At 38.7% G+C, this 23880-nt stretch overlaps 3 protein-coding genes, 1 long non-coding RNA gene and 2 pseudogenes across 25 annotated transcripts; 1 reads left to right on the plus strand and 5 right to left on the minus strand.

The window, feature by feature from the left end:
* Positions 1 to 224: 224 nt before the first annotated feature.
* On the minus strand, positions 225 to 1901 carry LOC104753726 (MATH domain and coiled-coil domain-containing protein At1g31390-like). The gene is made up of 5 exons (XM_010475932.3): positions 1697 to 1901; positions 1358 to 1533; positions 968 to 1253; positions 702 to 868; positions 225 to 552 (listed from the first exon to the last, which is right to left on the minus strand). Exons 2-5 carry the CDS (start codon positions 1473 to 1475, stop codon positions 395 to 397), a joined length of 729 nt encoding a protein of 242 aa, XP_010474234.3. The 5' UTR covers positions 1476 to 1533; positions 1697 to 1901; the 3' UTR covers positions 225 to 394.
* Positions 1902 to 3275: 1374 nt separating this feature from the next.
* On the minus strand, positions 3276 to 3437 carry LOC147925737 (U2 spliceosomal RNA; annotated as a pseudogene).
* Positions 3438 to 3515: 78 nt separating this feature from the next.
* Positions 3516 to 6674, minus strand: LOC104750812 (uncharacterized). Of its 22 annotated transcripts, none has more exons than XR_002035999.2 (11): positions 6089 to 6562; positions 5828 to 5885; positions 5629 to 5707; positions 5343 to 5517; positions 5140 to 5238; positions 4959 to 5043; positions 4664 to 4786; positions 4372 to 4474; positions 4140 to 4203; positions 3970 to 4037; positions 3516 to 3876 (listed from the first exon to the last, which is right to left on the minus strand). It is a non-coding gene; the product is annotated as an uncharacterized LOC104750812 (long non-coding RNA). The 22 variants fall into 22 exon arrangements; XR_015585391.1 differs by having other exon boundaries at positions 5165 to 5220; positions 6089 to 6257; XR_015585393.1 differs by having other exon boundaries at positions 4870 to 5072; positions 5165 to 5220; positions 6089 to 6257.
* Positions 6675 to 13790: 7116 nt separating this feature from the next.
* Positions 13791 to 14192, minus strand: LOC147925738 (cullin-3A pseudogene; annotated as a pseudogene).
* Positions 14193 to 18223: 4031 nt separating this feature from the next.
* Positions 18224 to 19906, minus strand: LOC104750813 (cullin-3B). The gene is made up of 5 exons (XM_019237781.2): positions 19746 to 19906; positions 19301 to 19649; positions 19087 to 19244; positions 18928 to 18997; positions 18224 to 18727 (listed from the first exon to the last, which is right to left on the minus strand). The coding sequence occupies exons 1-5, from the start codon at positions 19904 to 19906 to the stop codon at positions 18224 to 18226; spliced, it is 1242 nt and encodes a 413-aa protein (XP_019093326.2).
* An 865-nt stretch (positions 19907 to 20771) lies between these two features.
* On the plus strand, positions 20772 to 23644 carry LOC104750815 (uncharacterized). The gene is made up of 8 exons (XM_010472663.3): positions 20772 to 21241; positions 21885 to 21965; positions 22051 to 22086; positions 22201 to 22338; positions 22676 to 22762; positions 22847 to 22894; positions 22983 to 23059; positions 23227 to 23644. The coding sequence occupies exons 2-8, from the start codon at positions 21891 to 21893 to the stop codon at positions 23372 to 23374; spliced, it is 609 nt and encodes a 202-aa protein (XP_010470965.2). The 5' UTR covers positions 20772 to 21241; positions 21885 to 21890; the 3' UTR covers positions 23375 to 23644.
* Positions 23645 to 23880: the final 236 nt, after the last annotated feature.

The following is a 23880-nucleotide window of genomic DNA, read 5'->3' on the forward strand; positions in this document are numbered from 1 at the left end:
CTTCCAACCATTCCATTTACTCCCTTTTTCATTCGTCTCGAGTTTAGTTTTACTTTGGCCTTCTTTTTATTATCCTCTCGTAGCTACTAGGATATATAATAGCTATTCCATTCCAACCATTCCAATTGACCCGATACTCCTATTTTTTTATATATATTGGAGATAAAATCTTTGTCAAGAAATAACAGGAAAATAGACTGAGAGACTATAGAAATTAACCAGTATTTTTTTTTTCTCTTATGAAAACAAATTTATAGAAACCAACTGAGAACATGAATGAAAAATTGAAAAACTTGTCTTAAGACATAGCATTGTGTCTTAGTACTCTACTCATATATAGTAGAATAATATCAGATAATATTCTAAATTAAAAGCAAACAAAACAAAAAGGAGTTTAGATAGCGGTAGAGTATTTGATCCCGGAAACAACTTTAAACTCGGCCTCAACTTTCAACGTGTCTTCTTTGTCCAAGTAAGTCTTTCGAATTTCATCTAAAGAGACAAAGTTATACCATCCCAAAACCCTGTTTGATTTCTCGTACCAGGAGTCCACTTGCAAGAATAAGAAAATGTGAAACATATATAGTAATTATTAGAAAAAGACATCCGCCAAATGTATAACTCAGTACGTATAAAGAAGAAAGAGTACTGTATCAACTATTAAGATATAATAATGCATCTGTTGTTTAAAAAATACGTACCTTTGCCCTCCACGTGATAGGACCCAAGCGGGTTTAGAACTCGGAGATGTACTTGACAGAAAATCTTTTCATCTGGTTTTAGTGTTTCAATATCAGCTAAATAAAGAAAAAAGGATAAAAAATTATCAGTTGCTCTACTGTCGCCCTTGGGATACAGCATTAGACCCCTACAAAAGATGAAATATTATGAGCGTTCATATATAATGTATATGTATATAGAGATACATTTAGATACATTTTTGTTAAGTCTAATAAGAAATACTCACCATTTCCTTCCTCCCATTGTAAAACTGTTTGATTTGTACACATACTCGTTCAAGCCAGAAAAGTTCTTAACAGTCCAAGAGAACTTGGGAGAAGAGAGTAGTTTCTCATCAAAAGAGACGATCTCCCAATTGGTAAGGGGTGGGGGAACAATGACATAAACACCAAACTCACATTGACCTCCCTCGAATATGTATCCATTTTCAGGGTTAATGAATGTTTCATATGTAAGAACTTTTTGCAATCCCCTCACCATATTAAGGACATTGAACCGCTTTACTTCTACATCTGAATATATATAAATATCGTTTACTGAATAATATGTGAATGTATACGTAAATTTTTAAAGAAGGAGCATGATGAGATATATATAAAAATGATGTATAGTTCACCTTGAATAGTAAAGTACTTGTTTTCTTTCTTGTTGTAAACAAAGAAGCGGAGTTCCGCAAACACCTCAGTTGTTGGTGAGGATTCCGTCAAGCTCGTGCTGTCTAATTCCACGTCCATCGATATAAATCCACTTACATTGTCGTTTACGTTCCCTCTCGGGTATACAATCAATCTCCTGTTTTTATAAACATCATAAATATTGCATTTTTGCATTAGCTAGACCGCATTGACATTTGGTTCTGAATAATGATGAATGCCTTGTTTGGGGTCTTACATATATATACATGGCGTTTCATTAGCTAAATCATGAATATACAAAACACAGTCGGCGTACGTACCAGTTATATCCACCAGAGGAGAAAAGACGAGATTGGTATTTATGATCAGAGAAGGCAGTATGATTCTCAAGTTGGGAAAATTTGTTAATCTTGAGTGAATAAGAATTAAGAAGCAGGATGCTCTCTCCAGCTCTGCTTGATCGAAGAAACTGGTGACGAGCATGATGAGCATAATGAAGCCATTATATTCTACCCTACACAATGCAAGCCTTAGAAACTATGATTGACTAATATATAAAGAGGAATCTTGGGGAGAGGGGGGTGTCAAGATAAATAATAGGGTTTCAATAAAAGTTATGTAAAGAGAGATCGACTCTATATACCTGCCAACGCATCAGATATACACCAGATTTGGTATAAGTATTTATTTCGCTGAGAAGATAGATAATTTTGTTCGTTAAAGTACCGTATCTTTTTAAGATAACTTCACACCAGAGAAGATAACATTTTTTCCCCCTCTAATAATTAAGATTATGATAATTTTGTAATCTTAACCTTTAATATTATCAATACAATAACAATAAACATGCGAAATTATGATCATAATGATAATATTACTACATTATTATTATATAAAAGTAAATTTCGTAGATGGCAAAAAAAAAAAGTGCATTGCATATTTGCATGTGTTGCCAATTTTTGTATAAATTTCTCCTAAAAATATTCATCAAAATTCAAGATTTCCCAATTTGTAATTATTTTTTCTTCCGTATTTTATATAATATATAATACCTTTTAGCGAAGGCATATCTCATCTTTATGGTTTAGGCGTTTAGCAATCTATTTGATTATTCTACTAGTTTCATGTCAGTTACCAACCGTTTACAACTTCACAAAAGATATCTATGAAAGATTAGACGTCAGTGCATCTGCGGACAAGAACAAAATATATAGAAATGTGAATCTCCAGTACCGAGAAAAGAGAAACTTTGGAGTACAAAATAGTCTTACCTCACTCCGAAGACTATCATTAACAGACGAGCAAAGCCATAGATAATTTTCTCTTCATCAACCTACATGCTTCTAAACTATTTCATCCATTCTTATATATCCTTCAATACATTAACCAATTGAGAATGTCTAAGATTCTACTCAGTTTCAGATACACTCAAGAACACTAAATACGAATTGGTGTAATTTGACCAAACGAACCTTTGAGCTGAGAATCACGAGCAACAATAACGGGACCAAGCAACCATCCACGGTCGTCTTTCCGAACAGGAGAGAGCGACGCCAAACCGAACCGGACCAGATTAACCTTATCATCGTCGTCGAAAGTTTTCAAATCGGGATGACTCTTTAGCGTCGATTTCGGATGTGAAGAGGACGACGAAGAGACGTGGGAGGAGTGCTGTAACCTGAGGGTGATCCATGTGAGGAAGAGGAATCGCTTGAGGCTTCTTCCGTAGATTGATTAAAGGTGACAATCTATGGTTCTCGATCACTACTCTTCTAGGGCTCGCCATGTTCTTATGCTTTCCCCTGTTTAGTCAGTGACTGTAATTTAAGACTTATTGGATTTTAATTACGACTTAATTATTAGTTTCAATAATTCAGAGAAAATAAAAATTGACTTGATGATTGGCGGGCTGAGCCAAGCCCGTGAAATAGTACAACGCATGGGCCTTCTCCCCAAAAAAATAGTGTTAATATCGTGTGAGCCGATGGCCCACATATCAGATATTAAACTGATAAGAACAGATACTACACTTGATCTTAGCCAAAAGGCCGAGAAAGGTATGAATTGCAAGTGAGGCCGGGCTTTGTTTTTATACTACAAAGCATATGACCAACGCTCTCTAACTCCCCGATGTGGGACTTTTATGAAAATACACTTTTGCTTTACATTCTTTTTTTTTCTGCCGCACACAAATGCTACGAGTTCTCTTTCTACACATCTTTGTTCTCGGTTTCACTTATTTGTCATTGATCACAGAACTATCTAAACCCAGATAAAGAAAGATGGAATAAAAAAAAATAAATCATCAAACCAATATTGGAGGAGCTCTCTTGCTCAGGGAATAAATGCTGCTTCTATTGAGCTCACTAGAATGATGCTTGAATTAGGCACTTTCCTAGAAAACAATCTGAGCTGCTATTATGTTTGCTTTTGAACCCTTGTGAAAAATGTGTGTAGTCAAAGCAGTTCCACCTTGGTTGCTGGAGCACGTTTCCTTAGCCTGCATTTAAGTTTTAACAAAAGGGTACACTAAATGCTAAAACTAATATTGCAGCGTATTAAGGAAAGAGGGAGGAATCAGGGAGGAAAAGACCTTCACTTGTGGGTGGGGTGCTGTTGGAACATGAATCAAGGCCAAGGAATCTTCACACTAGTGAAAACCTATAAGAAATTTGGTTGCAAGAGTTAAAGATTGACCACAATTCAGTATTAGTATGACATCTATCTTTTGTAGACTTTGCTGGGGTAGATAGAGAGGATTACATGAAAAAAAAATCTTTAAAGTGGAAACGATCAACACTCAAGTGGAAGGCTCTTCCACAGATTGCTGTAAAACCAGTGAACTATTTTTGTCAGTTATCACCTAAGGGTAAGATTAGCTAAGAATCATGTTTGGAAAGGCATATGAAAATTATAGAGAATACACTTTCCTAACCCCATGTGAACAAACTTGTGGCGACCTTGTGTGTATGGTGTACTTAATCATAGAACTTACTTTCAGTAAGCACTTCTTCTTTAGTTCGTCTCTTGGCTTTCATGATGTAACTTGATCTCTGTGGTTTACAGTCCTTCTTGCTTCTTTGCTCACTCCATTGTTCCTGGGATCAAACCACAAGTGAAGCTGTAGGTCTTAGCATCAACATCATATATCAGAACACAATAAAAGTTCTATCAATAAAGAATATTTTTTGGCATCGGTAAGGGGAATCCCGAGAAAGAAGAAAAGGACAGAGATTGAAAAAAAAAAGAAAAAAACCAGACTTGCTAGTAAAGCTCGTTGGCGGTACCTGGTTTAATTCGAGTGGCTTATCAAGCAAATAACTCACATTCTGGTTCCAAATTCCAATCATCGCCAAAGAAATGCCATGGTGCTTGCATGCGCCAGAATTCAAGGGTCTTCCCTGGAACTTCTGTTGGATATAAGAAGCCATAAGTTGAAGAACTACTTCAAATCTTTGCAGTATATCAAAAGAAGAGGATTTATGGGATTTACCCCTCGATAGAAGACAAGAAGTTTGTATAGCAACCCCACATAAACCCAAAAACCAGACCCCAAACATATAACTCAGCAGAATTTCATACCGTAGATGGTGTTCTTGTTTAGCAAGCATGAGAAGCATCCATCTGTATCTTCATTAGAGTCCATGATAACACTGCATTGTTCAAACTGCATGAATTGGATTGCACTTTGCTTAGCTGTTGAGGAAGTTAAAACATGAGTTCTTATTATGTGTAATGTGCAACTCAATTTAAAGCTGCTGACCAGTTGGAAAATACGACCAAATCACCTGCGTACGAATGCCTTTTGGATTTAAATCGCTTTCTTGCTGCTCTTTTCTTGGAACTGTAAATACCGATGAAACTGTAAATAAATAATTTTATGCATGTGTTAGTAGTGAAAGCTGAGGTTGAATGCAAAACAGAACTCTTAAGAGAGGAGATGTTCGGTTCAATAGAGTAAGTTACCTTGGCTGCTGGACCACACTGCTCAGGGTAGTAGTTTCCTAAGCCTGCTTTTAAACAAAAAGGCACACTGAACTGCTTCTTAGCAAAAGGGCACACTGAATGCTGGAATATTGGAATCAGGGAGCACTTGTTGGAACATGAAACAAGGCTAAGGAATTTTTACACTAGCGAAAACCTATAAGAAATTTGGTTGTAAGATTGACCACAATTCAGTATGACATCTATCTTTTGTAGACTTTGCTGGGGTAGATAGAGAGAGTTACATGAAAAAAATCTTTGGTGGTACCTGAATCTCTTTGGTGAACGCGTGAAAGATGTTCCTTTACAACCAGTGACAAAAATGGAAAGTATACCCACGCTAAGTTCTGAAATTAGAAAGAGCAAAGCTTACATTATAGATTATCAACCGCTCGAAGAAGTAGTAGAACATGAAATCTCTGTGCGGACAAATTAGGTCCAACGACGGTTAGATAAAGTAGCTAAACCTCCACGCTGAGACTAAGGTCGAAGCTGCTGCTGCTGCGATGCTTTGTGTTCCTCCTTCTAAATAGAGAATCAAAATGCCAAAGAAACAACAGTAGCCATTAGCCAACAAGGCAACAACGCAAATTTACGCCCTTCTCGGATCCTACACGCGATTTCAACCCAAACTGCTCCTAATCTTATCCGATAAACTAGATCCAACATGCTCACATTACAGATCATTGAAACTCGGCTCCGATCCCAGAAATAGTGCGAGATCGTACCTTAAATTCGGAGGAAAAACCGAAAATGATTTCAGATAGTAGGCTTTGTCGCTATTCATCTTCATCGTGGCGTGGGATATATCCAACCCGCAGACGAGGAGCCAGGAGGCAACTGTTCTTCAAATTCGTTTAATGGAGAGAAAGAGGGCAGAGGAGAGGTCAACATCCATCAGCTAGTTTGACCCGGTAATATATCAATTATTATCTCATTCATTTACTAATTAAACTGTGTTTACAGTGGTTATATACCTGATTTTATAATGTAATTGCATAAACCTGATTTTATTCGTTTTACTTATTTAATTTAACTCTGATTACAGTGGTCAGTGGTACCATGGTTAAATACAAGTTAATCTAATTGCATTAAAAAAAAAACTGATTATATATTCGTTTACTTATTAAACCAGAAGCGCAAGGAGAGACTGTATATATTCACGTTTTTTTTTTTGGGGTACAAATATAAATATATATAACCATAGTTTAGTTAACCACGGTTAAAAATGTGCATGCAGATAAGATGTGCGTAGGTGAATATACGCAACACGACAAAATTATACAAACGTCCCCAAAAAAAAAAAAAAAAAAAGTGACCCTGGTTAAACTTAAACTGTGATTATCTCCTCTATTTATCAACTGTGATTAAAGTGGTATACCACACCATGGTTAAATACGAGTTTAAAGGTACAAAAACGTGATCCTTTTCTGTTTCTTATTGAATCGTTCACTTTTTTTCCTTTAAGGAAGATATCACCATGGACCATGGTTTAGTTAAACATGATCCACACACCTGATATGACCATCGATTAAATTAACCACGGTTAAGTGTGCATGCAAAAATGGACGTGTTTATCCGCAACACGACAAAATTACACAAACGTCCCCAAACAAAAAAAAGTTATGACGTGTCTTCGTCTTCTTCCTCTATTTATCCTTCTTCCTACTCTTGCAGTCACAGAGACCAAAAAGTTGAAGAAGCGAAAGAAAAAAACAACCCCATCATAAAGTTGGCGATTCCAAACACGCGATGAGAGGATTAACCTCATCGTTGCGACTCCTCACCGACGCCGAGTTCGAGAGCATCGTCACCAAACTCACCACTATTTTTCAATCGGCATTTACCCTGCTTTTTGCTTCATTTGTATTTGACGTGGCTCACTCCGCTGAGTTACTCGGAGTTAAGAATAACAAAATGGCAGTGTTCGTAGCTGGAGGTCTTGGCCTAGTTTATATATCATTCGCTATTGTAGACTCCATCTTCAGATCCAAGGTCAAGTCCGTTAGATTATGTCAGAGAATAACAAATATAAAGCTTTCTCTGTATCTATCTCGACGGCTCCTAGAGCTGTATATATACATCACAAATTAACCTAGAGAGGTATTTACGATATACACATAAAAGACCAAAAAGGACAATATGAATATTAACATAATTCTACTCTAATACCCCTCAAGTTGGAGCATGCAAATCAAGGATGCCCAACTTACCAAGAAAAGAGGAAAACTCCTTTGCTCCCAATGCTTTCGTAAAAATGTCTGCTAGCTGAATAGTGGTGGAGACATGTTGTGTAGCAATCACCTTCCGTTGAATTTCATCACGAATAAAATGACAATCTTTCTTAATATGCTTCGTACGTTCGTGAAAAACGGGATTAGCTGCAATATGAATGGCTGCCTCGCTATCACAAAACAAAGACATCGAAGATGAGTGATTAACACCAAGATCAAGCAAACAAGCTTTAATCCAAAGAAGCTCTTTAGTAATATCTGCCATGGCCCGATATTCGGCCTCAGCCGAAGACATAGACACCCGCTTTTGCTTCTTCGTTCTCCATGAAATAGGAGAGGATCCAAGCTGAATAAACCAACCAGATAAAGAACGACGAGTTAACGGACATCCATCATAATCAGAGTCACACCAACCACGAATATGTAGATCACAAGCCGAACTAAGAAGAACTCCTTGACCTGCAGTCCCTTTGATATAACGCACTACCCGCATTGCTGCGTCCCAATGGTCTTCACGAGGAGTCTGCATAGATAGAGATAATATGTGAACGCAGTATGCCAAATCTGGTCTAGTTACCGCAAGATATATCAAGCGACCAACCAATCTTCTATATCGTTCGGGATCATGAAGAGGTGCACTTTTAGACAAGGCTAGGGTGTGATTCTGGTCCATGGGAAAATCCACCGGTTTAGCATTAAGAAGACATGTTTCCGAAACAATGTCCAATGCATATTTTCTTTGACAAAGGTATATGCCTGACGAGTTACGTGCAACCTCCAAACCCAAAAAATATTTCAAAGCACCAAGATCCTTCATATGAAACCTTGAGCTCAAGTAAGCTTTAAACAACTTAATAGCATCACCGTCGTTTCCCGTAATGGCCAAGTCATCCACATATACCAAGATATACAACTGAACCCCATCACGTACATAAGAGAAAAGAGAATAGTCTGAACATGATTGTGTGAAACCATAACTGATCAATGCATCTGCTAATTTTGCAAACCAACAACGCGGTGCTTGCTTTAACCCATACAGAGATTTCCGAAGCTTACACACCTGATTAGGAGACGACGTACAAAAGCCAGGAGGAAGCTTCATATAGACTTCTTCTTCAAGATCGCCATGAAGAAAAGCGTTATGGACGTCCATTTGATGAAGCTCCCAATCATGGGCTGCAGCCACTTGAAGAAATATTCTAACCGTAACCATCTTCGCGATAGGAGCAAACGTCTCTTTGTAATCCAAGCCTTCGGTTTGTCGATTACCAAACACCACAAGACGCACCTTAAACCGTTCAATGGAACCATCAGAGTGATATTTAATCGTGAAAACCCACTTACATCCTAGAGCCTTCTTCCCAGGAGGCAACTCTCCTAAGTCCCATGTACCGCTGTCTTGCAAAGCAACAACCTCTTTCTCCACAGCATTGCGCCACCTCTCATCTTTTATCGCTTCAGCAAAAGATGTTGGTTCAATGTTCTCAAGAATTGCCGCAAGAAACGCCCGATGGGAGGGTGAAAATCTGTGACAATCAACATAGTCATCAATAGGATACACGATATTGACCGAAGAAGAACCCGAACCACCCGGTGTGGCAACAACAAAATCTTTTAGTAAGACCGAGGGTTTTTTTTCTCGACAGCCACGACCAAGTTGAGCGATAGGTGGAGAGAAACCGTGGCTATCATCACACACAGTAGAACCAAGTTGATCAACCACAACTAGTTGTTCCGCCGTAGGCTCAACGCAAACAGCTGCAGGTGTAGCATTATTCGGAACCACCGGTGTTGGCTCAGTTTCGAGAATCACATCTGGTGTATTAAATTCCGGAGACACATCCGTTGCAGCGAAAGGAGAAACAACACCAACAGTGTCTGTAGACGTAGGAGCTAGAATTAACGGAGGTATCTCAGCCAAATCATGTGACGGTTCCAACGTCATGTTATCGTGAAAAGGAAATGATGTTTCACAAAAGACAACGTCACGAGAGACTAGAAATTTTTTTTCCTCAAGATCATAAACCAGCCACCCTTTCTTCTCATATGGATATCCCAAAAAAACACAACGTCGGGACCGACTCGCAAATTTATCACCATTATGATGTTGATTATGTGTGAAGCATAAACACCCAAAAACCTTTAACTGATCATAACGTGGAGGGCGTCTGTAAAGCATTTCATACGGTGTTTTTCCTTTAAGCAATAATGATGGAGTTCGATTAATAAGATAACAAGCAGCAAGTACGCATTCGCCCTAATATCCAATAGGAAGATGAGCTTGAAATCGAAGAGCTCTAGCCACATTTAAGATATGGCGATGCTTGCGTTCTACTCGTCCGTTCTATTGTGGAGTTCCAACACACGAAGTCTCATGAATAATCCCATGTTCTAGAAAATATCCCTTCATGCAAATAAACTCAGTTCCATTGTCGCTATGTACTCGCTTAATATTTTTGTCAAATTGCCGCTTAGTCATAGCCATAAACTGTTTCAAATGCATAGATGTTTCACTCTTTTCCGTCATCAAAAATAGCCACACTCCACGAGAAAAATCATCTACTATAGTAAGAAAATATCGAGCTCCTGAAGACGATGGAGTTCTATACGGACCCCAAACATCACAATGAATAAGCTGAAAAATATCTGTTGTCTTATTATCACTTGTAGAAAAACAATCTCTGGTTTGTTTGGAGCGGAAACACACTTCACACACCGAATCAGAATTTTCCTTAGTACTACTAACACCAATATTTGGAATTAAAGAAATAACTTTAGAGGATGGATGCCCAAAACGCTGATGCCACACATCCAAGGAGACACTCGCATGCAAGCCAATCACGTTCACTGCATTCACTTTTCGAAAATAGTAAAGCCCATCCCTTTCCTCACCTGCTCCAATCAGCATCCTGGAACGGTCCTGAATTGCACAAAAACCAGGACCAAAGTGAGCAAAGCACATGTTTTGTCTAATCATCTGAGAAATGGAGACGAGATGGCAATTCAAACCCTCAACAAACAACACATGAAACAAACTGATGTATTGACCAAGAGTCACAGTTCCACGTTTTGTAGCTACAGAGTATCTACCATCCGGAAGACCCACCAAACATGGGTCAATATCGGTCACTCCCGTTAAAATATCTAGAGACCCTGTCATATGATTCGAGGCACCAGTATCTAATATCCAAGGAACAAGAAGAGTCTTACCCGAGAGAGTTTCAGAGGCTGTTGTTTTCCCTTTATGGAAAGTACTCATCAAGATTCTCCATTGCTCATCCGTGAACCCACCAGGAATTACATTCAAAGATGATGTCTCGGCAGAATTCTCTTTATCCGATGGTTGCAAACCGATAACATGAGCAGATGCCTTAGGTCTTGCAAGAGGAAGTGTTGGTGATACCCCACGATCTGATTTTGAGACCCCCGCCGTGTCAACCCGAGTTCCTTTCCACCAAACTAGGTAACCGATACGCGCATAGCAACGTTCCTCACCATGTCCCTTCTTCCCACAAATATTACAGATTTTCTCTTTGTAATCTACACGTCCTCGTGAGCTGGACTGAACAGAGAACCCCACAATCTCAGGCCTAATCTCAGTTTCTTTTGTACCAAGCTTCACTGTCTCATCCCTTTGAACAATGGAAAAAGCTTGATTCAAAGTTGGTAAAGGATCACGAGAGAGCAGACTTGACTTAAGAGCCCCAAAACTTGATTCATCGAGTCCCATTAAGAATTGGTGCACCTTGTCTTTCTCACGTTTCCGAGTACCACGACCTTTGGAGTCACACATGCACTCATTACACGTACATTGATCCTCCTTGTCGTAGTCTACCAAATCTTCCCACAATTTCTTCAATTTACCATAATATGACTTAATGCTAAGCCCCTTCTGCTTGCAAGTCACTAATTCATGTTTCAATTGTTGAATTTGTGGACCATAAACAACCCCATATTGTTCTGCAATATCATCCCACAATTCCTTGGCGATCTCAAAGTGTGAGATATCACGCGGAGTGATGGGTCAATTGTGTTACGAATCCATGAAACCAATAACGAATTAATTGTCCACCAGTCTTCATTCTCTTCAGAATCTTCTCTTGGTTTCTTTATTGATCCATCAACAAAACCAAACTTCTTGTGAGCCCGCAAAGCAGTTCGCAGTTCACGAACCCAATCTTCAAAATTGTCACCATTGAGAAGAACTTGTGATATCAAGATCCCTGGATTATCACTCGCCGACAAGTCGTATGGATGAATCGTACGTCGCTTCAAAATTAGGTCTTCAGCCACCGTGGCCACCTGTTTTCCCGACGCACCTTCCGTTGCCATGGTCGAGTTTTTAGATCACGGAAAAAGAAAATTTAGCCTTCTGGCTCTAATACCATGTCAGAGAATAAAAAATATAAAGCTTTCTCTGTATCTATTTTGACGGCTCCTAGAGCTGTATATATACATCACAAATTAACCTAGAGAGGTACTTACGATATACACATAAAAGACCAAAAAGGACAATATGAATATTAACATAATTCTACTCTAATAGATTATTCGGTGAGATCGGCCTTCTCTGTATATTTTTATCCTACTGGTGCTTGGTGTTTGTTGTTTTCGGGCCATTCTTTCTCTTTGCGCCTCTTGTGACTGTGATAATCATCGGATTCGGAGCGTGGCAGTTGATGAAACACTATCCCGACGGGGAAACAATACGCGGCGATCTTCCCGATCACATGTTGGAACAAGTCACCAAACGTTTGGGGAAGGAAGGAGATCTAAATGATGTCTTACACAACGCAACAATCAACGCGATTCTTCAAAAGCCAGAAAACCCAGGTACCGAGCGTTTGTTCCAAGCCACCCTCTCGGCCTCTCCGGATGTGACACCACCGCTCAATCAAACCATGGACGATCCCAATCACGGTATGGGCGGTCTTACCTCACTGTTGCGACTCTTCACCCACGCGAATTTCGAAAAAATGGTTACCAAACTCACTTCTCTTTTTCAATCATCGGTCGCCCTTGTTTTGGCTTGCTTCGTATTTTACGCGTCTGAGTCCTCTGAAGTCCTCAAAAGTGAGACTAACAAAGTGTTGATGTTTCTCGCGGGTGCACTCGGCATCGTTTACACTTCATGTCTTGCCGTCGATTCCATTTTTAGATCCAAGGTCAAATCTATCAGATGCTTTGGTGAGATAGGCATTCTCTGTGGATATGTATCCTACTGGCTCCTAGTACCTATTGTTTTTGGGCCATGGTCTCTCGTTGCTCTTCTGGTCACTCTCGTAATTTTCGGACTTGGAGCGTGGCAATATATGAAAAATCGTCCCCTCAGCGACGGGACAACGATACGCGGCGATGTTCCCGATAGCAGATTGGAGAAAGTCATCCTACGTTTGGGAAGAAAACCAAAAGGTTTAAACTCTGTTTTACACAGTTCAACCATCAACGCCATTCTTCAAAAGCCAGAACATCCAGATACAGATATTCTGTACAAGGCCACCCTCTCTTCCTCACCGGAGACTTTGGAAGTGAAGAATTTACAAGGAGTCGACCTAACACCGCCCATCTATGTGCCCCCAGGAGGCTTACCTCCCTTCTTCATGGACAACCGAGCCGCCAGTGACGGCACAACTCTGGCAGGTCAGGAATCTTCCTCCGACTTATCAACAGGGAACAACCCTATTTCATCATCTACCTTGAGAAGGAGGAAATTTAACGTGGTGTGAGTGGAACAAAAATGCTGCTAATCTGAACTAGGCCTAGGAGTCGCCGATTGAGTACTTTTCATTTTCTTGTTTTCTAAATAATAATTAAAAACTAAATGTGGGTGCTTTATAATTCAAGTTTCCCGTATGTACTATCCCTCTCCAAGAAGTCGCATTCAATGAGCGACTCTATTCTCTTCTTTATTTCTGTCGGGTTTGCCAAGAACCGCTACTGCAACTGTTTAAGTTTAATGACTTCTGCTATGTTGTTGTGATCCAACACTCGTCTCGACTTCATGATCCTCACAATGGTTGTTACTCGATGTTACATATTAAAACAATCGGTCTTTTATAACTAATTTGGTGACATAAATATTGGAACCCAAAAAGAGAAACTTTATACTTTACCAAAAAGGAAATGCTGATTAACAAAACAAGGGAAACAACGAAGCAAAACAAACAGAGAGACGGTGTAATTATCTCTAGAGATTTTACGCTAAATAGCGGTAAAGTTTCCGGTATGTACTATCCCTCTCCAAAAAATCGCGTTCAATGAGCGACTCTATTCTCTTCTTTATCTCTGTCGGGTTTGCCAAGAACCGCGAATGCAACTGTTTAATGACCTCAGCGATTATGTTGTTGTGATCCAACACTCGTCTCGACTTCATGATCCTCACAATAGCTGCTTCGATCTGACGTTTCCTGTCTTCTTCTACTCTCTGTCTCGTCTCTTGCTTCTTTGGTTCCGTCTCCTTTTGTGCAACCACCGTTCCTATCTTCACTTTGTTGAACTTGCTTGTGAACCTGTCGTTCACAATGAACGAGTCCTCTTCTCCTATGTCCTTGCTCATTGGTTCTTTTCTTAGCACGTTTTTACCCTTTACACATGCCATTGACTGCAAGCAACGCTTTAGATCTGAGGCAGGTATCTCAATTGCCTGTTCGATCTATTTGTAGCTTAGTCGATTGGAGTTGTTGAACAACATAAGGACACACATTTGGAAAGTCGAAAATATTTAGTCCGTGCCTTTGACTCTTTCCAAACACTGCTTTGATATCTGTTGTGCCCATATTTGATGTGATCATGAGACCATCCAAGACGACGCTTGAGTCTTGCTCAACACGAACGAAGTCAAAGATCAATTCTTCCAGCCAAACGACTATTTGGGATACATTCTTACCTCATTTGCAGCATATCTCGAAGTGGAATCAGTCCAATCAGAGTTCATATGAAGGAGTTATTCATTTTACAAATAAGGTGAACTCATGGCTACGCGATTTGGACCTACGAGCATTCAACGGAGGATTCCGACCAAGTCCGAAGGATTCAAGGTATGAAACAAACTGTTCTGGAATCTTGACCCATCCTAGAATCACTGAGAAATGGAAGCACATTAAAATCAGTTCATACTTGAAAGATATGGATATTTCAAATCAGTGGATCTGCCCCAGTCCCAGTTTCGCGTCTGAGCTAAATCGTGTTACACAGACTAACTCAGCATCAATTTCGACATGAAATCGGTTGGAGGATGTTAATGGATCTCTTATGTTTCCAACAAGCCCAAGAACACAAGATCTGGCAAAGAAACCACAAAGTTACGCTTCATTTGCCAAAGAAGGTCAACCTAGTTCTTCACATGAAGAATTTTAGGTCCAGTTGGTTTAGGTGCTTCCAGAATTATGTTTGACAACCAGGAAGTGTTTCTACTAAGCCTAATGTGAAGAAATGGTACAACCCATGTTGTTTCTCATCAGCAAGTTGGACCAAAGAGTCAAAGAGAGAAAAGATCAAGGAAACCCTTAATGGGTCAGTTCAAGAGCTTATGGCCAAAGAGAGCATGGGAGATACTATTGGGGATGATACCTATCAAGTCCAGCCCACTTTGAGCCTAATTCAAGTCCAAGAAAGCCCAAAATAATCACTTTATTTTGTGATCAAAGAGGGATGACGAAAATGGAGTTCAACTCACCTTGGGAAAGACACCTTGGGAAGATAAACTTCAAAGAGTTAATTTTCATTCAACTATCTATATTTATTGTGTTTAAGTTTCAAGAATAATACTTGGCTTTGTGACCAAGTTTTCTATCTCTATATAAACTCATGTAATCTCATTTGAGAATAATCAATAAATTTTTCTTTTCATTTAATGAGTTTACCTCTTTGTTCTTTGTCTAGAACATTTCTTTGTTTCTTGGTGTGTAATATCCAAGCAACAACCTCCTTTTGCTGGACTAGTGTGTCATATCTAGCAGTGATTGGAGTTGGAAATATCAGCAGCCTTCCACAACTGCTGTGCGACCCCTCAATCCATCAAATCTCCCTTGTTGCACCTTGCACCTTGGCGAGTTTCTATCCTTTTTAGTCCGGCTGAGTGATCCTCAAACTTTTGGGCGTATCAAGTGGTATCAGAGCCATTCAACCGGCACATGTCTGTTCATCTTCTCATCTATCTATTTTTTTCATCTTCTATATTTTTCTTTCTTTCATCTTCTATCTATTCATTTTCTTTCAAAACAAAACAAAAAAAAAAGAACAGGAAAAAAGGAAAAAAAAAAAAAAAAAAAAAAGAAAAAGAAACAACAAAAAAAAGAGGAAAACATAAAAAAAAAGCAAAAAAAAAAAAGAAAAGAAAATGTATAATGATCGTCGAGATTGTGGGATCATCGAAGACGGAGGGCTTGGCATTCCAAATTTACAATTTCAAGCACTTATGGGAGAGATGCGAAGGTCATGGAAGGTTGAGATGAATGCCATCTACAAGAGGTTGGATGAAGTTCAAGCGGACGCACAACCGAGACGACCAAAAATGTTTCATCATAGAAGAGAACTAGATCAACCTAGAGTAGCAAGGGCTGATGATTACTACAATAGTGAATCCTCAAGAGGGAGCCACTTGAGACCAAGAAGTGCTAGAGAAGCAAGAGGAAGAGTGGATGCTATCATGGGTATTTTGAAGTTGAAGATTCCTACCTTTCAAGGCAAGAACGACCCAAATTCATATCTTGAGTGGGAGAAAAAGATTGAGTCAATTTTTATTTGTCAAAACTATTGCGAGATGAAGAAGGTACGAGTTGTAGCCACTGGATTTTGTGATTATGCTATTACTTGGTGGGATCAATTGGTGGTAAGCAGGAGGAGAAATGGAGAACATCCCATTGAGACTTGGGCAGAATTGAAGTCTATGTTAAGGAAGTGATTTGTTCCCCACCATCACCATCGTGGTTCAAATCATATTCTAAGGAGAACTTCTAGACCAACTGATGGAGCGTCGTCTACTGTCACGCCAAGTTACCAACGAGAAAGGATGTCTTTTGTTTCTAAGGAAGAGCAAGTTGTATTTAATTTGTTACCATCACCAAAGGATCATAAGCAGCTGCTGGTTCAGAAGAATTTGTTGGAAATAACAAATTCACTGAGTGAGCAAACGGAAGCCGAGGAACCAGATCACAAAGAAGTCAACAAACATCAAAGTGAGGAAACCACAAAGGGTCTCACGGAATGGAGTACACTTCTGTCTCAGGGTCAACAATATGGACTCATATATTCTCTTGAAGATAATCCACCAGAATTACTTCAATACTTTCCAACCCATGGCCTTACAGTTTCGAAGACGAAACTTTTTCAAGAGGAGGGGTATGATGTGATCATGAGACCATCCAAGACGACGCTTGAGTCTTGCTCAACACGAACGAAGTCAAAGATCAATTCTTCCAGCCAAACGACTATTTGGGATACATTCTTACCTCATTTGCAGCATATCTCGAAGTGGAATCAGTCCAATCAGAGTTCAGATGAAGGAGTTATTCATTTTACAAATCAGGTGAACTCATGGCTACGCGATTTGGACCTACGAGCATTCAACGGAGGATTCCGACCAAGTCCGAAGGATTCAAGGTATGAAACAAACTGTTCTGGAATCTTGACCCATCCTAGAATCACTGAGAAATGGAAGCACATTAAAATCAGTTCATACTTGAAAGATATGGATATTTCAAATCAGTGGATCTGCCCCAGTCCCAGTTTCGCGTCTGAGCTAAATATCGTGTTACACAGACTAACTCAGCATCAATTTCGACATGAAATCGGTTGGAGGATGTTAATGGATCTCTTATGTTTCCAACAAGCCCAAGAACACAAGATCTGGCAAAGAAACCACAAAGTTACGCTTCATTTGCCAAAGAAGGTCAACCTAGTTCTTCACATGAAGAATTTTAGGTCCAGTTGGTTTAGGTGCTTCCAGAATTATGTTTGACAACCAGGAAGTGTTTCTACTAAGCCTAATGTGAAGAAATGGTACAACCCATGTTGTTTCTCATCAGCAAGTTGGACCAAAGAGTCAAAGAGAGAAAAGATCAAGGAAACCCTTAATGGGTCAGTTCAAGAGCTTATGGCCAAAGAGAGCATGGGAGATACTATTGGGGATGATACCTATCAAGTCCAGCCCACTTTGAGCCTAATTCAAGTCCAAGAAAGCCCAAAATAATCACTTTATTTTGTGATCAAAGAGGGATGACGAAAATGGAGTTCAACTCACCTTGGGAAAGACACCTTGGGAAGATAAACTTCAAAGAGTTAATTTTCATTCAACTATCTATATTTATTGTGTTTAAGTTTCAAGAATAATACTTGGCTTTGTGACCAAGTTTTCTATCTCTATATAAACTCATGTAATCTCATTTGAGAATAATCAATAAATTTTTCTTTTCATTTAATGAGTTTACCTCTTTGTTCTTTGTCTAGAACATTTCTTTGTTTTTTGGTGTGTAATATCCAAGCAACAACCTCCTTTTGCTGGACTAGTGTGTCATATGTAGCAGTGATTGGAGTTGGGAATATCAACAGCCTTCCGCAACTGTTGTGCGACCCCTCAATCCATCAAATCTCCCTTGTTGCACCTTGCACCTTGGCGAGTTTCTATCTTTTTTAGTCCGGTTGAGTGATCCTCAAATTTTTGGGCGTATGAATATTGGTTTGCCAAGACAATCTCCTGCCAGTGTGAGTCCCGAGGTAATATGACCTAAACTTCTCACACAGAACATAAACTTCTGCAGGTAAGGTACATTGAATTGTTGGCTGCGTGGGCCAAGAACTGGTTGTGAGAACCTGAACGACAAGTGTTGGTCCTTCTGAAAGCTCGGGATGGCTATTATAAAATCCTAGCAGCGTGTGGTGTGAAGTCTTCATGTCAGTGAACATACCTTCCAATTTCGAAGTGAACTGATACCCACATTCTGTCTTCAATTTCACTATCAGATTCCTCTCTGCGTCATCCGAAACTGTTTTTCCAGATAAAAGCCTTTTCGCCAGATGCTGTTTGTAGTATTTCTCAAAAACATCTTTCTCGTGTAAGTAGCAGAACAGCATCATCACCTTATCAAGAATAAGATCCACATCCTCCTCTCCCACACCTTTCAGTCCTTTTCGTAGCTTATCATCAACAAACAATGAGATAAACTCAGGAGAACGGGTGTTCAATTGAGGAAATACTCAAACGAAGAATTCAAAGCATTCTGGAATGTCTTATCATTGCTGAATGCCATGTTGATGATTTTGTCATATTTATCCCGTTCATCCAGTAAACGCTGCACAAATTCAACCGGATCCTTTGATTTCTTTGGATTAGTAACCAGTTGTTTCCCCATCTCCCTAAGATGCAAAGTCATAACATCTCTGACTGTAACAAGACCATTACTAACCCTGCGGAACAAGATGTACATTCTACCATATCCTCATACTTATCATTCAAAATCATAGTAATCAAACCTGAATTTTCCATGTGAACTAGCCTCTGCACGTGGTTGGCAATCATCTCTCTCACAACAACACTGGTAATCTTCGCTTCGCTCTTGGCATCCAAATAGTGAGCTACCCTTTCTACTTCCTCAGTCAAAGGTTTCTCCGCTTTCTTCAAGTAATCACCACAATCACAAGACTCAATAAACCCCTAAGATGAAGTCCAAGCATCTTAATCACGTTCCTCATCAACACCCTATCTATAACTTCACCAGTCCGTTCCTTGTGAACTAAATAAAGAAGCATATCCAAAAGCCTCGTCTGAATCTTGCTGGAATGCACAACACTATCCCTCCAAAGATGAAGTCCAAGCTCATGAACATGAGTCTTTTTACAACTGGGAACGTAAGTCCGATCCATATACATGAGAATATCCCTAACCATCTGCAAAGCTTTGTTGTGATCATTCCATTTCCTATTAAGCAATTCTAAAAAAGCACCTCCTTGAGCTTCTTCAATAGACTTACAAATCTCTTTGAGATGAAACGTCATAGTGGTAACAAGTCCAGTATAAAGATTTTCCCCAAATTTATGTAGAACCATGTTGTATGCGTTTCTGAAGGAAAGAAACCAATAATAACACACAGCTTCAGAACAACAACAACTACAAGTACAAATAGCTAAAAAATCAAAAATGGGAAGATGTGAAAACCTGTAAAGCTCTTCGAAACTGAGTCCACTAGCGTTGTGATTGTAAATCTCATGAATCGCATGTTCGAGGATCTTCCAAGTCTTATCGGCGTATTTTGGATCAACCACGACTCGTTGCTTAAACGCTTCAATCTGGAAATTTATCTTCCTTTGATTACTCATGATGTTGGGAACTGAAATCGAAAACCAAAGAAAAAAACACACCAAAGAGAATCACAAAATCACTTCAAAGAAAGAAAAACAGATATAGAAACAAAGCAGGAACGAAGATCGAAGAATTGATTAAAACCTTAATTAGCTCTAAATCGAGGAGGAATCAGAAGAAATCGGAGGTTAGGTTTTTGTGATGTTGAAGAAGGGAGAAGAAGAATTTTTGAAGGTTGAAGATGATGATGATAGGCTGATGATAGCAATGGAGCGGAACCAAAAAAAAATATTTCTTTTTTTTTCGTAATTGTCTTCTTATCCCAGTGGTTTTGATTACCTCTTTTGTTACTTCGTCCCCCTTGGTTCAATTCTTTTGATCGATCAAACCCCCAGAGATGATAACAAAATGCGTAAACGGGCTTTTAATCCGTTTAATGAACGGGCCTGAATTAAAAACTTGTGCCAAGTAAAACTATGCCGTTTCAAACGAAGCTGTCACTTTGCTTTCATTCGGTAGACACATTGAAGAAGAAGAACACACTCCTTTGAACAAAAAAAAAGGTAATTTTTTATTTGTTCATTACTTCATTATGTTTTTTTTCTTCCAACAATTTCTTCTCTTTGTTATTTTACAAAAGTATTGAAAATTATTGAGTTTTTTTTTCTTTCTTTGATTTTTTTTCAGTTTTGGGAAGGATACTAAAAAAATAGTCGAATTGAAAAAGTTGCGATTCTTTTGGTTCCTTTTAAAATGGTTTTTTTTTTAAAGATTAGTTTCTTGTCTGCGTAAATTTAACGCTTCTTGTTTGGACGTCAAATCAATGCTTCTTTTTCGATTCCGACTGATATAAATACTCACTTCAATTTTTTGATTTCCCAGCAACTTGGGATTTTTCGTTACTCTTTTACTTTCAATAGATAACATCGATCGACTGGTACTCTTCTCTCTTCTCTTTAATCCCAAATTTAAGATTTTGTTGTATGATCTGAGTAGGATTGTCAATTGGTCTTACTGACCATGGACAGCCCATGTCCAAATTAAATCGGACTAGTCATAACCAAATTTGAAGTGATCAAATGAACCTAAAACCATTTTAGCCCATTAATAAATGGTCCAAACTCATTTGGACATGGGCTGTCCAATAATTCAATTTTTTTTTTTCATTTTGTCGAAAACTTTCAATCCTCTTTCTCTCTCTCGCGATTTCCTGATTCTCTTCAATCTTCATCATCTTCTGATTTGTGTTTGTGAGTTGTGACTGTGATTCAATCATCTTCTTCTTCCTCTTCCTCTTCAGATCGAAAAGCTTGAAGGTTCAGTCAGATCCTGATCTGAAGCTCTACTTAGAGGTAAATTTCGTTTCTTGGTTTACTCTAATTACTGGGTTTGTGGGTTCACTCTAATTACTCTGATTTGTGTTGTAACTCGATTTATGATGATAAGTCTAATTTCGTTACTCGATTTGTGATGATAACACGATTTGGGTTTGTGGGTTTACTCTAATTTCGTTTATGGGTTTACACTTGTTGTGTAGATGTTGTTTCACTTGTTTGTTGATTTATGTTTCTGGGTTTGTGGGTTTTGTTCATTTCGTTTCTGGGTTTGTGGATCACTTGTTTGTTTCACTTGTTTTGTATCTCTTGAGTTCATTTGAGTTCATTGTATCTTTTGTATATGATAAAATATTAATATGGACGTGAGGAGTCTTAGTCTAAGACTCTTAGAGATGACGTGAGATTGAAACTGTACGTGAGGAGTCTTAGTTGGCTAGAACGGTTTGTACTATCTATGGTAGGGTTGAAACTGTTTTTGGGGGTTTGAGAGATCATAGCAAGAATGAAGTTAGTAAGGTTACTAACTAAAGACTATGCGAATGTTGTGATTGGGACTATGCGAATGTTGTGATTGTGGTTGAATGGTTATATAGCAAAGTTTAGTTTTTTTTATTGTCAAGTTTTAATCTTTTCGAGGATTTTGTTTTTGTGAATGTAGCAAAAGATGTCAGGTGAGTTGTGTTCGATGAGACCTTTGTTTGGTGGCGCTATCTCCACCGTCTTCCCTCAGAGATTTGAGGTTCTCTCAATATAACCCTTTTCTTTTTTTCTCCGCTGCTAATTGTAATTCACGGTTTCCTGATTTCTTAATTGTGAATCTTCAGAATGTGAGTAATATCCGACAAGTTCCAGATCATCAGGTTTGGTTCTTTCTTTTGTTCAAAGATTTCGAGCATTGTTTTCTAATTAAGATGTGTTGAAGAACAGTCCTTTAATAATAATATCTTTGTTGTTTAAATTATTGGTTTTTACAGGAAGTGTTTGTCGATCCTTCAAGAGATGAGAGTTTGATATTTGAGTTGTTGGATTTCAAGACTGAGGTTGGTGACATTGGCAGTGCTTCTTGGTTCCTTAATGATCTTGCGCATGAGCAAGATGCTGAAGGATTTCAGGTAACACCACTACACTAGAACTCTTCTTATATGTTGGAAGACAAATCATTTAAGAACTAGTGTTTATTTCTCTAGAGTAGATCTAGTTTCTTGAGTACAAACTGTTCAAATATGGAGCTTAACATGTATAGATTTCCCAAAGGTAGACCCTTTTTGTCAGATGTAACTGTAGTGAGGCTGTTTTTATATAGTCATATAACTAGTTGGAGAGATTTTGTTGTTGTAGATTCAATTTCTAAGGCTAATCGAAATACTGATACTGGTGTATGTTTGGTTAATCTTTGCCAATATTGATATTTTATGAAGATCTTCTAGTAATTGTGCCGTGTTATTTTAGTTGATTGAGCAATCAGAGGTCATTGAGACGCCTGGACTGTCGTACAGAAACATCCCTGCTGTTGCAACAACTGCTATTGGAGAGATGGTAAGGTCCATTCACATGATTTTAACGGTTTGTTTGCTCATAAGCTTCCTCTCTATTTGTTTTCTCTAACAACGATCATTACAGGCTATATCCAAAGGAAGACAGGGAAGAGAAGCACAAAACCTAGTGAGGGTAATTAAGCTTATCCTTGTTCTGTCCCTTTTTCCATAAGTTTGTTTCTTGAGACATAACTGGTCTTATGTGATGGTATATTCTGCAGGTATATGTGGCAAATCTGCGTCTTAAGGGAGTTGATACAGATGTCTTAGTGACTGCGTATGAACCTATTCTGATAAAGTAAGTCCCACAAACGTTAAATTTTGAGTCACTCGTTATGTTGCAAACAATTGAATATGAATATGCATCATTTTGATACAGAACTAGGAAATCAATAGCTTTGTTGTCGTTGTTGCTGCTGTTTTGTTATTGTTGAACATGTCTTTTTGTCTCACGTGTTTGTGCAGCCCTCTGAGCGAGAGCGCGGATGCTGTGGGATCTGGTTTAGCTGTCCCAGCTTCACAATCTGGAAAAATGCCAATGTGTAATGTCATTAAACAATCACTCTCTACCTTCAAAGTCAATGACTGGAATCTTTTCGGTTCCTCAGCTTGAGTCTATGCCAAAATGAGAAGACGATTCAATCCTACCAATACAAGGCTTCAAGAAGTTTGCTTTATTAAAGTTTTTGAAGTACTTTTAATTCTAGTTCTTGATCCTTTGAATTAGGTTTTAGGCTTTTAGTAGTTGGAGCTTTATAAATAGGATATTATTTCCCTTGTGTAAGACACCTTTGGCTTTGAGTAAACAGAGACTCTTCTCCCTTTTCCATGAATCGCTTTGTATTCAGTTTGCCATTGATCTTATCAAGAACCTTGTCAAAAACTCGTACACAGACTCACTTGCTTCTTGAATCTCAGGTTAATCAAGCATGAATGATGAATCCTTGACTTGTAGCACGTTTAGCTTCACAATCTTGGTTTGTGTCTATGGAAGCTTCAACATGTAATGGCTGTTATATTTACAAGTTACAGCGTATATCTCAATATCATTCTATGTTTAATACATGCTTATATACAACTTGAACACCATTGCCTACAATCAAAACATTAATTAAATGG

The sequence above is a fragment of the Camelina sativa genome, chromosome 16 (assembly GCF_030686135.1).
Source record: "Camelina sativa cultivar CO46 ecotype springtype chromosome 16, ASM3068613v1".
Taxonomy (NCBI): Eukaryota; Viridiplantae; Streptophyta; class Magnoliopsida; order Brassicales; family Brassicaceae; genus Camelina; species Camelina sativa.